The sequence below is a fragment of the Corticium candelabrum genome, chromosome 7 (assembly GCF_963422355.1).
Source record: "Corticium candelabrum chromosome 7, ooCorCand1.1, whole genome shotgun sequence".
NCBI lineage: Eukaryota > Metazoa > Porifera > Homoscleromorpha > Homosclerophorida > Plakinidae > Corticium > Corticium candelabrum.
In genome coordinates, this window is record NC_085091.1 from 8,027,369 (window position 1) to 8,045,124 (window position 17,756).

Below are 17,756 nucleotides of genomic sequence, written 5' to 3' on the forward strand. Positions count from 1 at the left end.
CTATTTCGAGCCGAGAAAACACAAACAATTTGAAATTTCCGCCAACGTCGTTCCCAGAGGCAAAAACCAACAAAAAGTGGCAATTTCGTGAGTCTGAAACGATCGCAACGATTTACTCGATTAATTAATGGCAAAATATATAGTCGTAGAAATAACAGCAGGTTATTAAATCAATCAGGGATAAAGAACGAAATGTTGCGACGCAACTGCGTTAATTAATTAGAGGACACCTTCGAGAAAACATTATTAAATTTGTTAATAATTAGACAACGTTCCTGTATTGCATTTATTACATTAATTAGGGGCAAGCATGACTGAAGTCCATGTTTACTCTATATAGTCTCACAATTACGAATACCGTAGTGATTCAATTTAGTGATTCTATAGCTCTAGAGCACTCTTGAATACAATTGCAACACAGTCACTATGTATGTCATGTATAAACAACTACAACTGGTATACCATAACTGATAATTGATATTAAAAATTCGTTTCGTTTAGCTACAGCCGTCGCGGCTGTGACATCAGTTTTGTAGACAAGTTCCCCTTGAGTCGTGCTAGGGAATCATTAGAAGATCCCACTAAACGTATGATCTGAACCTGTTTAGAGACGTGTTACTCAGTCAGAGACGCGTGAAGCTTGTTGTTTTTCGCTCGTAGAGTGGGTTGTCTTTATGCATCGCGAAGACGTGTACAGATTCAGAAAAATTGGCGGAAATGTTGCTGTAAATACCTTACATGCAGTGCTCAGTCGTCAAATGCTCTAGATTACACTAACGTTTGGGCACAAACCGTTCCCTTGTCAGCCAGTTAGACCGGTTATGAAGGAAAGTAGGGAACACGCGCTAAGTCTCCACTTTTCCCGTAGGGACTGAGAAGTCCCCTCTTTCCCCATGAGAAGTCCCCACGTTCCCCATAGGGACTGAGAACTGCTAAAATTTTAGTTACCATACGCAAACATTCTTTGAAATTGGTTACGTGGCTTTGATAGTAACGTATACGTAAGGCACAACTGCCAAGAGATAAGTAACTTAGAAAAATGAGACTATGAGTCAGAAATACTCTATTTGGCTAGGTAGCTTCCAAACGCTCAGTATACGCCTAGAACCATTAAATTGCAAACAGCATATTTCGTGCAACTTCTCGCTGCGACAGCTCTAGTTAGTAAAAGACACGAATTCTAAAGACAAGCAGAAAACAGTCGTCTCGGCCTCAGTCACATTGATCCCGTATCAGCTAGATGTCTTGTATCAACAATCACTTTGACAAAGATACAGTTGTCTTTGATGTATCTTCCTGAGTCAAGTAAGCCCAAAGGGACAAACTGTGGACAACCGATCGGTACGTTTAGATCACTAATTGGTCGTCTGAACGACGAAGATTCGGGATCAGGACAAAATCTATCCGTTACGTGATGTCTCCCCTCCTGATCAATTAGCATAAAAGTTACCATTTGCTGGAAAGGCCACTTCAGCAAACTATCGTATGTTCCCTTCATTAGCACAATAAACAGAGACAAATGAGTACCTCTTGTCATGTTGTCTCCATTTAAGTACAAACGTGCACAAAGTTTGTAACCATTTGGTGACGTGTAGAAAGGTTGAGAGTAAATGGATGGCGTTTTGCCACTTTGTGCATCTCTTCGTCGTCTTTGAACGTCAGGAATCTTCCACAAGAGAACTCCGGATGTATTTTTGCAATCCATAATATCAATCCTCAGACCATGCTCTGCTAATGTGGCATCGTGCTGGGCGAGTGCCTGATTATGAACACGCGTTTTTTGCTCAATAGAAGATATCTTATTTGACTCAACTTGATCCTGTAATTGCTTCTCGAGTGTCTGTATTTTGGTTGCTTGTTCAACAGTTATTTCTTCCAACAACAATAATCTATCGGATGCTGTGGTAATATTGTGACGAATGGCTTCTGATTTTAGGCTAAAGTTTTTCTTCAGTTCATCAACTTCGTTATGGCAAGATTGTAAAGTTTCTTGTTGCTTGATTTTTACAAACCTTCCTAGTTCCGTCAACTGATCGTCGGTACCTCTTACGTTGCTAAGTAACGACGTCATAGCAGTTTCGAATGTAACAAGGCGTTGTCGAACTACGGAAACACTCTCTTCAAGTGACGTCTGCCATTGACATGCCGCGTTTTGAGTTGATATTAAACTTTCGTTAATCTTTATTATGTGACTTGTGAGATGATCTTCAAGATGTTTGCGTAACTCATGATGATATACCTATATATAAAAAACTTTAATACATATTTTAATATCAATAGTTGAATTTCTTACTTCATCAATACAATCTATAATAAGGCATTTTTCTCTTCGACGCTTGCAAATCTTAAGATGTTCGTTAAGCTAACAAAGTGAGTATTAAAATTTGAAATAGGCAAACGGACTGTTTTAATTACCGCTTCTCTGGACATCTTGTGTCCAGGCTGACATTCATATTTGCATTCTAGAAGCACTTTTGAGCAGCAATCGTAGTGAGTCTATTGGTCAGTGCATGCAATGAGTTTATTGTTTCTATTGTGTTATAGCTGAGACGCTGACACACAACACACACACACACACACACACACACACACACACACACACACACACACACACACACACACACACACACACACACACACAAACACACACACACACACACACACACACACACACACACACACACACACACACACACACACACACAAAACACACACACACACACACACAAACAAACAAACAAACAAACACACACACCTCCATTTCCAAGAATTGAACAGAACAATTGCAGAAGATGCACTGGACTGTTCGAAGAGTACATTCTTCCTTCAAGTGCTGCTCTAATTTTTCTTTTAGCACTTTAACATGGCAGCCATTTTTACATAAGACTTTTTGAAATTGACATACAAGCAAATGTTCCTAAAATGTAAATCTAAATCACTCAACATTTAACTCTATTTTGTTGAATTTTTGAGTTACCTTTAGTGATCTCTTTTCTCCAATCCATTGGCACCCTAGTGCCCTTCTCAGACAAACTATATGCAATTTCTCTAGTTCTCTTTCAGCAAAAACGTCTCTCCATATCTGCATGCACACGGTACGTACCACTTAACTTAGTTGACAAGCCAATCTCATTGCTGTGAGCTAGAGTACGTAGAGTGTCTGGACTAACCTCCCTATCGAGAACTTCTAGACACACGGGACAACTTGAGCTTTCTTCAAGCAACCTGTAAACAATAGATTTGATATCAACCATATCTAAAACTTTTGTGATTGTTTGACTCCTATGCTGCATTGCACCCCTCGCGCCTATCAGTAAAACTATGCCTTGATGCTAACACTAGCTAGCATGGATGTCGTCGACTGCTACACAACTGTGCATGCAGATCCTAAAATTAGAGTATGTACTTGAACTTCTTGAAGCATAACTTGTGCCACCTCTCCCCGCATGAAGCCTGTAGAACAGGAGCTTTCAAAACTTCTCTACATCCTGTGCATCTGAGAGAGTCTGCCACGTGTTCACGATCATGGTACTCAAAGGAGGATTCGTCTGCTACGTCTCCGCACTCGTCGTCATCGCCTTCATCATCGCCTTCGTCGTCTCCTGAATCGAGTCCTTTATTGTCGTTGTTTTTCTTATGACCTGCGTTTGCCAATCGCGAGAGTCCGTCAGTGGGGCTCGGTAGCGGGTCGTTCGATCTTTTCGCTTTAGAAGGAGCTGCAAGGTTACTATAAGAGGTCATCTAGTTCTTCAACTTCTTGGAGCGACGCCAGATTTTTACAATACGCTGTAGGAGTCCCAATTCTAGGGACTCTGGGGATCCCCGGCCATGCATCTTGGACCGCCCTACATAGACACCCTTACATAAAGAGATCTGAAAGAAAGCACTTCGTCAGATGAATGATCTTTGGTCGAAAATTTCGACTTCCAAAACTAGTAAGGCAAGGTCAATGGCGATTACATTTGAAACTCAATGAACATCGATCGTCTGCTTGGTTTTTTCGTTGTGGTTTTTGACTACAGGACGGTTTTGAGTCACATAATTAGTTAACCTGCACCTTTAGCGCGCGTAATGCCAGACAAATACACACATTTGCCAACTCTGATGTATTCATTTCCATTTACTTGCTAATTAGCTAATAATATTTCTACGCTGCATGTGGCAAACAATAGAGTACACAACGTAGCAAAACAGTAGCCCAGTTTGTAAGAAATCTACGTAAAATGATTTAATTAATCAAAAGATTGAGTGCAGTCCCATCGTTTCAAGCTGAGATCTAGACAGTATTGGCTCCGTCTGACTCAGAACCCTTTCCGCCGCGCTAACTTCTGACGAAAAGGGGTCTGGCTACGCGAGATTATAGGCCTCTCAGAGCCGTATATGGCCCTCTCAGAGCCATATATACGGCTCTGTGCCCTCTTTCCATGTCCAATGACCGCCTCTTGAGTCCTCCCACAGATATACGGGACCCTATCTTCCACAATGTTTGTGCATCCGAGGGCAACAGTGTCTGAAAATGTCTTTATCTGTATCTCGTCCAGAGTCGCTCTTGCGACCATTAGTAATCCCTCGCTTGACAATGATGGGGCCTGGTCCTGTCGCTTGTGCACCTCGTGTCGTGGCGTCTTTCAGCCATCAGATGCTTCCCACATATGCATGCAACGACAGTCTGGTGGACATCATGAAACAAGTGCGACAGGGCTTGCAATACGTTTTCCAAACCAACAACCAGCATACGTTTGCTGTAAGCGGCGCCGCTCATGCAGCTTTGGAATGCGCCCTGTTGAATACGTTGGAACCTGGAGAGGTCGTACTAGTAACTGTTCATGGACTGTGGGGAGAGCGAGCTAGTGAGATTGCAGAGAGACATGGTACGTTACAGGTTTATCTCCTAGTCTTCATTCAGCGTTGATCTAATTATGGTCATTATTTGTACAACTAATTAATTAATTAGTTAGCTTTATTAATTATAGTATTGTGAAGTCATATATCTAACACTTGTAGTACACTATAGACGTACACTTTTAGTGTAGTTGTACTACATATACTCAATGTAGGTTAAATAATAATTGATTTTTTACATGTTTGCATGCATAATAATTGTAATTATAACTGTTCAGGAAGTGTGTATCATACAACCTCAATCTCTTATAAGATTCCAGAGTAGGTAGTACTATTGGAAGACTTAGACAATTAAACTATGCAAGAACAGATGTCTGTACTAGTAGTAAGTATTGTGAAAATGTCTACTGCATGTGATCAGTCAGTGGATGTTTAGGCGCTTTGTTAATTTGTTTTGTGTCTACCTACTGCATAGACACTTATATTTGATTAATTAAGCTTGAGAGGACAAAGAGTTTTTTGCCAATAATAGAAACCATAGAAAACAGCACTATGACAATTTCGGTTTCTTCAAGTGGCAAGGAATAGATTTAGAAAGAACTGAATGCATGACGAATTAAATTTTTGAGAGAATTGACCTGAGTATATGAATGTGGAATTGGAATCACTACCTCTAAATAAGCATGAGGTTAGCATCAAAACGTTGTTAATTTATGTGAGTGGCAAGTATCGGGTAGTTTGGGAAACTTTGTATTTAGTAGGTTTGAAATATCTTGAGAGAAAGATTATTAACTCTGTTATCTTGTGAACACAAGGTTGGGTGATACGGTGTCCTCAGTTTAATTCAATTAAATACACTAATTTTACTGGACATTTTAGTGACTATTTTGGTAGTTTGTGTTTGTTTGCAGATGCTAAAGTGAAACAAATCAGGAAAGACTTAGGCCAGGTCTTCACACTAGAAGAACTTCAACAGGTTAGATTTTTGTACTTAAAGTAGCTGTTGGAAGATGACAATTATTTAATGTCAGCATAGCCATGTCAATGCATGAAATATATCGAACTACATAATGACATCAAATACAGTTTATCATCCGTGTAGTTATGTTAGTCTAAACCTGTCTCATGGTTATGCGTGTTCTGTCTAAACATGTCACTTCTACTGCTATGTTCTGAGGTTGTAGTTACTTGCAGTGCGATGCAGTGTTTGTGTTGTTTGAAGTTAATGAAATTCTTATTTTGTTTGCTGTATTTTGACTACCATTATGTGAGTTTCTTTGTGAACTAAAATAATGTGCTCGCTAATACTGCATGCATACAGTGCAGGTATGGAAATCATCACAAACCTTGAAGAAAATTGTGAAAGATCATTATTCATTAATATAGACAAGTCTGTTTCGTTGTTTGTAGAAAATTCAATGTGTGTTACTTGTAAACTGTGCATTAGTGTGTTTTTATGTTAGGGTTTAGAAGAACACAGACCAGCCATTCTGTTTATGACTCATGGCGAGTCTACTGGCGGTACTCTACAACCATTAAAAGGAGTGGGAGAACTATGTCATAAGTAAGGTAGTTCTTAATATGTTTTCCTTTTTGGACCAATGTGATTGATGTCCTAGGTATAACTGTTTATTAGTTATCGACGCAGTTGCCACAGTGGGTGCCATTCCTTTCTTCATGGATGAATGGGGTACTAGAGTATAATGTGACGTTAGTAAAATATTTGATATTAACTGCTGATTGGCTATAGGAATTGATGTTGTTATCACTGGAGCACACAAGTGTCTTGGTGGTCCTGTTGGGGTGTCTCCTATTTCTTTCAGCACTCGAGCATGGTATACTTAGTTTACTTTTTCTGATTTGTTACATGTGGGAGATAATTATTTCTATGCCAGGAAGAAAATTGAGACTCGAGTCACTAAGATCAGATCGTTTTACTTAGACGCAAAGCTGCTAGCACAATGCTGGGGAGCAATGGAACCTATGAAGTACGTACTGTGTTGAGACGACAAACTATATATACATCTTACAATGTATACATTAAGAATATTATATACATGTATAGTAATAAATTACATATTGCATGATGATTGGTCGTGTATTTTTGCATTGTCATGTCAAGGTACCACCACACTTGTCTACCTATCAATGTATATGGACTGAGAGAAGCACTAGCAATGATCACAGAAGAAGTGACTATGTTTATGAGATTTGGTGGAAAATCATACCAAAGATGATTTTGTTGCATGACAATTAAGGGACTAGAAGCAGTATGGACAAGGCATTCTATCAACTCTGAACAGCTGTGGAGTGGTTTAGAGAAACTTGGCCTTCATATGTACGTTGAAAACAAGGTACTTTGGTTATTTTCTAATTCTCTTGCTGCATGTGTTGTTACATTTGTGTTATAATTGATGTCAGGCAAAATGCAAGCATGCAGTGAATACAGTTTTGTTTGAGGATGGTGCTGTTACTCAGTGTTGTATGTTTAGGATTACAGACTCGCAACTGTGTCGCTTATTTGTGTTCCTGATGGTGTCGACTGGCGTGCTGTGGTTGATTACATTAGAGAAAAGTCAGTCTAGTAACAATGTGACATTATTGCGTTTATACTTTGGATTTTTGCGTGTGGGTATGTGGGTGAGTTTGTCTATCTGCACGTGTGTGTTTACCCGTTTGTCAATTTGTCTGCCAATTTGTCTGTCAATTTGTCTGTCTGTCTGTCTCTCTGTCTCTCTGTCTGTCTCTCTGTCTGTCTCTCTGTCTGTCTCTCTCTCTGCCTCTGTCTGTCTGTCTGTCTGCCTGTCTATCATTTGGCATTACAAACTTGACGCAAATCTCTGCTGCTGCTGCTTTTGTGGGTTCATGGAGCTATTCAATGATCACAATTCCTCAAAGATTTCCATCTAGAATAGATCTATGTGACAGCTTCAACTTTGTGAGTCCACCTCCTTTCTATCAGCATCTTTGCAAGGCAATAGCAAGCCTTCCTTCCACCTTAGGATCAGATGGAGAGACACTCATACCTCAGTCTTTGTCTGGGCTTATGGCAAATCCAGTAAAACTCCAAAATTGCCTGAGCTCAGATATTGCTGAAGGGAATGCAGCAACATGTGTTATGCAAGCATCCTCTTTCAAACATGCTGCTAGGATAAGGTCATGTCAGGGACGTGGAGCAAGATCATGGCTTCAAGCTATTCCTTCAGCACCAAAATTTGTTCTAAAGTCCTCAGAATTTTGTGTGGCAGCATTTTTTAGACTTGGTGTTCCTTTGCCATATTCCCAGATTGTTACCAAGTGTGATTGTGGTAGAAGCCTTGATGTGAACATGGTTATCAGCTATAATTGACCTGCAAGTTTGGTGGTGGCCCAGTATGGCAACACAATGCAATCGTGTCAACTTGGGCTAAATGTTTAGACGAGTTAAATATTCCTCATCAAGTTGAGCCAAGAAATAGGTATACCGACTCTGAGAACAGGCCGGATATAACAACATATGATCCCACTGGACACTTGACAAAAGACCTGGACATTTCACTTGCTCATCCACATTCTTGTGACACCATACAATCAGCTGGCAAAATATCAGGTTATGCAGCTGAGTTGAGAGAAAAACACTAAATGACAAAATATTGTCAACAGCAGTCTATAGCAGGATCTGATACAAAATTTATTCCACTGGTTTTTGAACACTTTGGCTTTTGGTGCCCTATGGCTGAAGACTATCTCGATAAGATCTCAAGAATTTCAAAAGATGCAAATGGAAAGAGCAGCGAAACAGACTTTAGAGATAGATGGAGAAAGCAACTGTCTGTAGTTGTACAGTCTTGTAACTCTCGTGTGATTTTTATAAAGTTGTCAAAGTTGTCTTACGTGCAATTTTGATGATTTTTATATGATAAAGACGTTCAACATTTTGTTCTTTGACTATTATATTGTTATGCATACGTAAAGTTAGCGATTGTTTTTAGTAGAGTAAGAGTTCAAATATAATAATCTGTCCGTCTGTCTGTCTGTCTGCCTGACTGTCTGTCTGTCTGTCTTTTTCGTTGTTCTGTCTCTTTGCTTGTCTGTCTGTTTGTTAATCTGTTTGCTCCTTTTTGTCTTGTGTGTGTGTGTGTGTGTGTGTGTGTGTGTGTGTGTGTGTGTGTGTGTGTGTTCAGTATTAATATCTATACATAATTCATATAACAACTGCTGTATCACCATGTCTGTGCACTAGACATATGTTACAGATAGAAGGCTCTTTGGGTCCTCTCGGCGGAAAGGTACTTGCTATTGAGTCATAACCATTCTTGCTACAATAATTTGAGTGCACACAGGTGTGGCGAATTGGTATGATGGCATACAACAGTTCTCCATATAATGTTGAATTGGCAGTCAATGCAATGAAAGATGCTCTGGAAACATTAAAGGCATAAAAGGCATGTTTGAAAGACATGATATGACTATCCATTGACTTCGTGCTGATGATCATTACAGTACAGTAGAGTTAAGTCTCTACATCTGAGGTACTTGTCTTTGTTAATGTAGCATATCAATTAAAGGGTAATGTGTAATTGTTATATTGTGTTGTGCAAGAGCAATTTCGCTTGCAGAGGCCTGGATTTGCTCTTGTTTAATGTTAGAAACGCCTTGCTTACAAATTGTAAGCACAACAGGCATTCGATCACACGTTCCCGTCTGGCTATGGACTACCTCATCTCTTAGTATAGAAGCATCTACGTGTTTCTATAGAAACGTTTGTTTTGGGGTGATTTGTGTAGGTGAGGATATGGAATGTGACCTTTGGCATGGCTCTATACGTATGCGTCTGTATGACTCTAGAGTCAAGGGCGGCTGAGCGAATACTGCAGCCTGTACCGCTTTTTGAAGCATAACACATGCATGATGCAAATGGTGTTGGGCCAATTAATTTGTTTACGCCGCCCTTGTAGAAATGGGTGTGGCTATGGGTGTGCTGGTGAAAGTGCGTGTATACGTCTCTGATGTGAAGAGGTTGTGCATTCTTTAATCTCTTGGTTTTGTGGGCAAATATATATGAAACTGCGCGTTACGTGCAGCCTACCACCAAGCGACTGGTTCGATCTGGTTTGTCTCAGCAATGGCGTTGATTCCTTTCTTTTGATCTTTCGCCTTGGATTCCATAGGGATGACCTCACCACCAGTCTACGGGTGTTGGTCGTTTTCAAAAGTTGTATATAAAAGCTTGTTTACTAGCATCCTAGTATCACATGTAGAGCACAAATTTTTTGGAGAGAATTGTTTGTGCTAAGCATAGATGTTGTGATGCTAACCAGCAACATCTTCGTTTGTATTGTCATGTTTATGTTGAGTGAAACACTAGGAATCGCATTGAGGAACGTCACCCATTCTTCTAAGGTATTTAGGTTACTGGCACATTGAAGTTTGAACAATTTTTTTTGAAATTTTTGGGTTTGTCTTGAATCATATATTATAGGCTACGAATACGAGTTGTTGTGGTCGTGACGACGAAAATGTGAATACTTTTTGTTTTCGATCGTCCATCTTGACGGGAGCAAAAAGCAACCAAACTTGCTCAACGCCATTTCTCCATTGGAGGGGAACGAATAGCAGAACACTGATAGAGACGGCAACAGAAGGAAGCGTTGCCCGTACAGCTTTAGTTGTCTTACATTTTACCCACAGAGGTAACGACACGTACTACATTAAGACCATGTCTGGATTTCTTGGACTCGACTCGAGTGGAAATCTCATCAGCGAGACTCAAGTACGTTAGTTACTCTATGATAGTAAAGAGTAACATTCGTGCATGTATGCACTGTTATCCGGGTTCTATATGGAAATTTCAGATTGGTAGGGAATTTTTGAAAATGGTACGGCAACGCCCATTCTTCGTATTGATATCAATTGGGTCTATCACCATGTATTCCAGTATTAGGCAAGACTTTGGAATCGTCTGACTGAGGGAACTTGAAGCAATAGGAATCGAATATCCTGATCGAAATAGCCAATTTCAATGGCACGCAGTTGTTGATCTAGACACACTAGTAGATGATCATGCAAGCAGCGTGTACTCATCTTCTTCTGACTCTAGCATGCCATGCATCTACTGCAGTATTGTTGCTATCGACTTTCCTATAGTGACGTAATTGTAAGTCATATCTTGGAGGGAATTCCGTAACAAAAGACGCCTCTAGAAAACCCTGGTCATGCATGGACATGAACAAACATACATGTACGTGCAGCCATAGAATTTGTAAGAGGCCAATTATATTTAATTAATATTTATTGTCATTGTTGCAGTGTACTACACGCTTTCTAGTGACCGCCGCTCGGTGTGAGGAGGATACTATTCTCGACGTAGACCGTTCAGCAAAACGTTGCAAGCTGGTGATATGCGGTCATCGCGAGGGGAGTAAGCGTGCGTTCTTTCTTGCTTTTCCCGGCAGTGGTGCGGACCCTGTCGTAATACTTAATAATTCTAAAGTATGTCGAGGGCGAAAGCAATTTATATCGGCCGTGAGCACGTCAAAAGAAGTCGCAGGAAGAACTCTCGATCACTTTTATTTGGACAGACGCTATCACTTCGAGCTTGTCGCTCCAAAGGATCAGCCGTCATGGTTTGACGAAGATGTGCGAAGATGTGCGATGTAACGTGCACTTTTAAAAAATTAGTGATAGACTCTTTGCAGTTTAGATCATGGAGTATCATAGAAACCTGACCTGTCGTATATAGTTGTCTGTTGTGATTGGCTTATTGAAATTTTTAAGCGAAAGACGTATAGTATAATATTCTAGAACGGAGGTATCTGTAAAGGCGTGCACGTGCCCTCCGATAGCGAGCCTTTTTCTTGACTTTAGTTCTGAAAATTCTATCTAAATAGTAGAGTTGAACAGAGAAGTCTAGATTACACATCTATATTGTTCAATTATTCGAGTGTATGAGTCGTTTACATGCAGAGCTAATTGTAACGACGGCTAACCCTATAGCCTGTAACTGTTTACAGTCATCTAGTACTTTATAAGGCCACGTCCACGTGTCAAGTTTTGTACCTCCGTTTACCAAATCATAGGCCCGCCACTGATGCATGCGTGCCGTTACGTTCATGCATTCTCTGTGTTTACTGTTTTGCGTTTCTAAGAGATAACATGTTAATTATTATTAGTCGGTGTGCAAAAAAATTATTTAGTCTTCCGACCACGAGACATTTGGTCTTCTCTACACACTCGTACGTGTATCGTGTTACTGTATGAGCTAGTCACAGTGGATGTGGAAATAGCGATTCATAGATATCTAACCTATGAGCATCGGCTGCATGATACAAATTATTGACACTGGCCTATCGCGATCCTCAATTTTGGAGGGGCTTATCAATAGCACTGCAACGCTGCATGGTGTAATGGGCATGCGCAGTTCACCTGTAACGACTTTTCGACAATGCCTGGCTGCAGCCTTCACCGTATACTGAAATGCTGTGTTGTCGTCAGCACACCACACCAACATAATTAAGTTAAATAAGCTCAGGCACAGGGGCGTCGGAAGGGCATTGGCCGCATGGCTATGCTGGCCGTACCACTCTAATTAATTAATTTAAGAAATGGACTTTCGTCAGTCGTCCGTTAGCGTATACTTCCGGTTTAGAGGTAGGTGATTACATAAATAATATATGTTCTACTATACACAGTGCTGCGTATATATATAAATTCATTATTGACAAAATTAAATTCGAGGTCATCAAGTTGCTCGATATTCAATGGTTTTCGTTTCTAGAGTCATATAGGCGTTAGTGAAGAGCGACTAAGATTATTTGGCAAGTTTGAAGTGTTGTAACTGTTGAAATGAGATCTACTAGTGGCAACATGCTAAACAAGGAACGTGGAATCAATGGAATGGAAAACGGAACGGAACGTGGAATAGAATGCGTATGTGCCATATGTCTGCATAATGATGCAAGCTCACAATTTTTAGGACGCAGACACTGAGACAGTATGCATACATCCATGATACTTGATGCATGAGAAGCATCCGGCCTAACAGATCACCTCATTGGCAATGAGTGGAATATGCCCCCTGGAAGAGGTTAGAAGAACCAGGTATACCGAAGTAGAGTCAAGAAATAATTTAATTTAATGCTGCCTTACCATATACTATAGTAGCTTCAGCAATGATTCCTGCAACAGAACAGTCTAAGGAGAATTCTTCTAGCTTTCATCCCTTATTCGCTAAGCACGAGCTCTCAATTTAATGAATCGCCTTTCCAGCCATTGTATCAAGGCACAGTGACAATCCCTGCGAACACAAGTCCATTTTATCAAGAGCTGAAAGACGCCCCTATATAGCTACTGGGATTTAGACCTCAGGAAATTTCGTCACTCCCCAAACACGAATCAGCTGCATATTATCACTGTCGGATTGAGTGCGTGCATGAGAGCAGCTGAACCAATTAATTAATTAACCTTTGAACCAATGAGCCTTTTGTATTCCAACTGATATTTAAAGCCAGCTCTTCATGCACTTTCCGTCGAGAATACCTTCGTATGTTACCTGATTCTCTAAAATGTTACGAATGGCTGATTTGCTCATTAGTCGATTGCGTTGTTCATTCCACGGTATTGTTGTGTTATGTTCATTATAGACAATACACATGTAATTGTTGTGTTGTGTTGTTCATTTATCTAGTAGTAATTTACACAGTATAACTGCAGTGTTGTTGATCGTGTACTGTTTTGGTAGTGGATGTATGGATACGGTCTGTTTCTTCGTTAGATACGCAGTTCTGACGTTCCAGGTTGCGCGTTTCACATTCCATTACGTAATTACACATTTTTGTGAGCTTGCATCTGTAATACGCAGACATAGGCTAGCACATGCGGATTTTATTCCACTTTCCTTGTTTTAGTGTTCGCTTGTTTTTGTATGACCACACGTACTTAACGCGCATTAGGTCGTACACTTTACCTTCTACATACATTTGCTTCCGACGCCGATGGAGCTTGCACGACTGTTTGGAAACCTGAGGCAAACATGGCGCTTCTGCTTCATAAACGTTGGGAAGAATTTAACCTCTCCCAGCCCTCCGATGCCACGCCAGTGTAGATACGAGACTCGTGTAAAAACATCTAAATTACCATCTGTCAATGGGGTGTCGAGGAGAAGACTTTGGAAGGTAAGGCTTTTGTATACACTGTAGGTGACGACATCGACTAGACCAATAATGTCATTTTACACCACTATTGGGCTGTGTTGAAGAAATCAATGACTGCATGTAGGTGGTAAACCAGATTGCTAGCTCAAGCTCTTTCTATCCTACTGATCATGAACATTGCAGAAACGATATAATTAGATCGTTTCATGCGTTAGAATTATTATCGTTATTTATGCAGCGCAGGTTCGTTTGGCTTTGGAATCTGTAAAGTGGATTCCTTGGCTGGGACACATTGAGTAGGTGTTCGGTTCCTTTCTCGTGCGACACTTGTCATGTTGACCTGTACTACATACTGTAGTGTGTGTACATACTCTAGTGTGTAACTAATGGTCAAGTTACCTGTACTAGTGTATCCGCCCATTTTGTGCATCTCAGACTGCACGTTGCTTAGAGAAGAGGGTGTCTGATCCTGGTTGCTTCCCAACATTGGCTTCGCTGTTTGTGTATCTCTTTGTTTTTGTTAGTTTCCCCAAACTATGGTATTGGGAAGATATCATCAGCTCTATGGGTGTTGGTCGTTTCAAAGTTGTATAAAAGTGTGCCATGCAGCATCTTGCTAGCATGTATAGCAAACGTTTTGAAGAGAATCGTTTGTAAGTAGGTTGTGATGAATATCGTCGTTTGTGTTGTCATGTGTTTGTTGAGTGAAACACTAGGAACCGGATCGAAAGGAGTTACCAGTCCTCCTAAGGTACGCATGCAAGTGGCCGGCAATTTGACGTAAATTGTTTGAGAATTTATCCGTTTGGATTGTGTATACTATAGGTTACAGATACGAATTGTCTTGATCTCGAGGACGGCAACCTGAGAAAGTTTTGTTTTCGCTCGTCCATCCTGACGAGAGCGAAAGACAATCAAACTTGCTCGACGCGATTTCTCTATTGGACGAATGGAAGTACACTGTTGCAGACGGCAACAGAACGAAGTGTTGCTCGTACGGCTCTTGTTACCTTTGATTCGACTCGCGCTGGTCAAGACACGTACTACATTAAGACCATGGCTGGCTTTCTGGGGCTAGACTCGAATGGAAACCTCATCCATGAGAGACAAGTACGTTAGTAGTAAAAATTGCATTTACTGTCATGTCTATGTTTGCTTGTGTGTGTGTGTGTGTGTGTGTGTGTGTGTGTGTGTGTGTGTGTGTGTGTGTGTGTGCGTGTGTGTACGTATAGCCAATTGTTTGCTAATGCTGTAAGCTCTGTAGACGTTGCATGTATATCGGTAGCCCTCGAATGAGCTAAAGCTCCTGACCAACACCACGTTCACACTAAAATCAGACTGTCTTCAAAACTGTGCCATGCAGTATAGTAGAAAGTGATCTAGATGACCAAAATCGGCGTGACCTTTACTATTTTGGTAGAGTCTAGTCTAAAGTAATGGCAATCTTGAAAAACAATTATCAATTCTGAAGTTGCTAGAGTGAACGCGGAGAAAATGCTCACCGATGCTACTTGTAACGTAAAGAGAGCAAGATGTATCGTATACAGTGTTTGACTTGCCCAAAACCCAATCTCTGAAGGGGCCTGTTCAGGGCCTGCATGTGCCGACCCTGCATACTCCCGACCAGATCACCCGGCATGCTTCATCAGAAATATTTATGTTATTGTTCTTTGTTACAGGCTGCTACACAGTTTCTAGTGACCGTCGCTCGATGTGAAGTAGATACTTCTGTCAGTCTACACCGTTCAGCAAACCATTGCAAGTTAATAATGTGCGGTCGCCGTTTGGGTGATGCGCATGCGTTCCTCCTTGCTTTTCCCGCCAGTGGAGCTGACGCTGTCGTCATACCTAATCGTAAAGTATGTCGAGGGCGAAAGCATTTTATGGCCGCTGTGAACAGGACGGAGCGTGTCGAAGGAGGAACTCTCGATCACTTCTACTCGGACAAACGCTATCACTTCGAGCGTGTCGCCCCAAGCGATCAGCCTTTGTGGTTTGACGAAGACGTGCGATGCAACTGTCGATTGTATTGCTTCTAGATAAATTAACTCGTAGTGTAGACGCTGCATGCTAGATCCTAGATGCTACTAGAGCTAATTAGAGTACATGCGAGCTTGCTGACATGTTCTAGAGGTATAAGCCTCTAGAGAGCAGTGTACGCGGTACATTTGATTCATCTTCATTTTGTTGACGAGAAGACTCACAAATTTAAAATCCTAAATGTACAACATGTGTGCCGCTATCCGCGATCTCGCTGTTTCTACGCTTGCAAGAGATTTAATTTTGTGAAGGAAAATTTCTAGGTTAGAGTACAGATACCTTGTGGTGTACAGTATGTCTCTGCCGTTTCGGTCTTCGCAGTTACCAGTCTGTAAGAGCAGTGTTATGCCCTACGTACGCATGCGCAGCGGAGTCCTAGCCTGTCTGCCGGTCGACAACTTGTGCGTGAGTACTACGTGCATTTGTTACCGCTGTATCTACCTGCACGGTGGATTTTGAACACCTGCAGCAGCGAAACTCACAGTTAGAACTCTACATTTGTCTGAGCAGCGGACGAGCAGGCAAGGCTTGAAACGAGCAATTAATTGCATGCCTAGATAGGGTTGTGAGCATGCCGTCGACGTGTCGTTCATGACATGAGTGTTCACTCTCTACTCTAGATTTGTTGATGAGAGCGCGAGCAGCAATTGTTTGTCTGCGTGGCTTGGCTGCTTCGGTTTGCTTTCGCTGACGTGTCGGAGACGGAGCGACATCTCAAGTGTCGTTCAGCCTACCTGTTGCGTATCTAGTCTTTGTCTACAAGTCCGTGTGGTGTCGTCATTGTTTGACGAGCTGCCCATGTGTCACATCGACCTAGACGTGGATCGTTTACCGCGGACAGACCTGAAGACTTTTTGTTAGCTGACACGTACGTTCCTGTAGGCTAGGTATACTGCACCTGGAAAAGCAGCCACGCAGACAAACGATTGCTGCTTCAACCATGCATGCAATTAATTAATTGCTCGTCCGTTGCTCAGACAAACGTAGAGCTCAAACTGCGAGTCTCGCTGTTGTTGCAAGTGTTGTTTATTGGAACGCTAAAACAACTACCTCGTCATGATATGACATCTGCTACACGCGTGTTGTCGTGTTCATTATGAATATTGATAGCCCACCGAAGACCGTTTAAACACCTCTTTACCCCACCGGAATGACGGCGGCAGAACAAACCTATACAAAGCATTTCCCCAGACCCTTTCTCGCCGGAAGGATGTAGGCGGGAAGGGTCTGGCTACGCGAGACTATGCCAGTATGTTGGAAGCGTACCGGGTATGTTGAAGGCGTAACGGGCAGGTCTGAAGGCGGAGCGGGCCGCCTTATCATGCCTGGCTAGAATCCTGTATACTCAATGTAGGTTAGTAGTAATTGATTTTTTACATGTTTGCATGAGTATTACTAATAAAAATTAATTGTAATTATAACTGTTCCCGACATGTGTATCATACAACCTCAATCCCTTATGATTTCAGAGTACGTGCTATTGGAAGACTTAGATAACAAATGTCTGTAGGCTAGCTAGTAAGTAAAGTTATTGTTGTGAAAATGTCTATTCCATGTGGTCAGTCAGTGGATGTTTAGCCACTTTGTTTACTTAATTAAAGTTAACACTGCTTTGTGTCTAGTGAACACCTATGAGAGGACAAAGACTTTTGGTCAATACAACTGAACTATTAGTTACAAAACAGCTTTATGACAATTTCAGTTTCTTTCAATTAGCAAGTAATAGATTTCAAAAGCACTGAA

General features: G+C 41.2%; 3 protein-coding genes across 5 annotated transcripts; 2 read left to right on the forward strand and 1 right to left on the reverse strand.

Annotated features, from left to right (window-relative positions):
- Positions 1–984: 984 nt before the first annotated feature.
- On the reverse strand, positions 985–3,772 carry LOC134182116 (TNF receptor-associated factor 3-like). Its single transcript, XM_062649456.1, has 7 exons — positions 3,407–3,772; positions 3,171–3,225; positions 2,978–3,082; positions 2,756–2,917; positions 2,416–2,496; positions 2,294–2,362; positions 985–2,239 (listed from the first exon to the last, which is right to left on the reverse strand). The coding sequence occupies exons 1-7, from the start codon at positions 3,739–3,741 to the stop codon at positions 1,217–1,219; spliced, it is 1,830 nt and encodes a 609-aa protein (XP_062505440.1). The 5' UTR covers positions 3,742–3,772; the 3' UTR covers positions 985–1,216.
- Positions 3,773–4,509: 737 nt separating this feature from the next.
- On the forward strand, positions 4,510–11,665 carry LOC134182063 (alanine--glyoxylate aminotransferase-like). Of its 3 annotated transcripts, XR_009970258.1 has the most exons (13): positions 4,510–4,871; positions 5,754–5,818; positions 6,306–6,406; positions 6,462–6,532; positions 6,593–6,677; positions 6,738–6,830; positions 6,965–7,034; positions 7,101–7,196; positions 7,335–7,417; positions 9,065–9,110; positions 9,165–10,224; positions 10,304–10,594; positions 11,131–11,665. XR_009970258.1 is itself a non-coding variant. In XM_062649390.1 (11 exons), exons 1-11 carry the CDS (start codon positions 4,517–4,519, stop codon positions 9,261–9,263), a joined length of 1,164 nt encoding a protein of 387 aa, XP_062505374.1. In that variant the 5' UTR covers positions 4,510–4,516; the 3' UTR covers positions 9,264–11,665. The 3 variants fall into 3 exon arrangements, 1 of the variants encoding a protein (XP_062505374.1); XR_009970257.1 differs by having other exon boundaries at positions 10,304–11,665; XM_062649390.1 differs by having other exon boundaries at positions 9,165–11,665.
- A 2,950-nt stretch (positions 11,666–14,615) lies between these two features.
- LOC134182723 (uncharacterized) lies at positions 14,616–16,167 on the forward strand. The gene is made up of 3 exons (XM_062650156.1): positions 14,616–14,724; positions 14,799–15,083; positions 15,653–16,167. The coding sequence occupies exons 1-3, from the start codon at positions 14,641–14,643 to the stop codon at positions 16,010–16,012; spliced, it is 729 nt and encodes a 242-aa protein (XP_062506140.1). The 5' UTR covers positions 14,616–14,640; the 3' UTR covers positions 16,013–16,167.
- Positions 16,168–17,756: the final 1,589 nt, after the last annotated feature.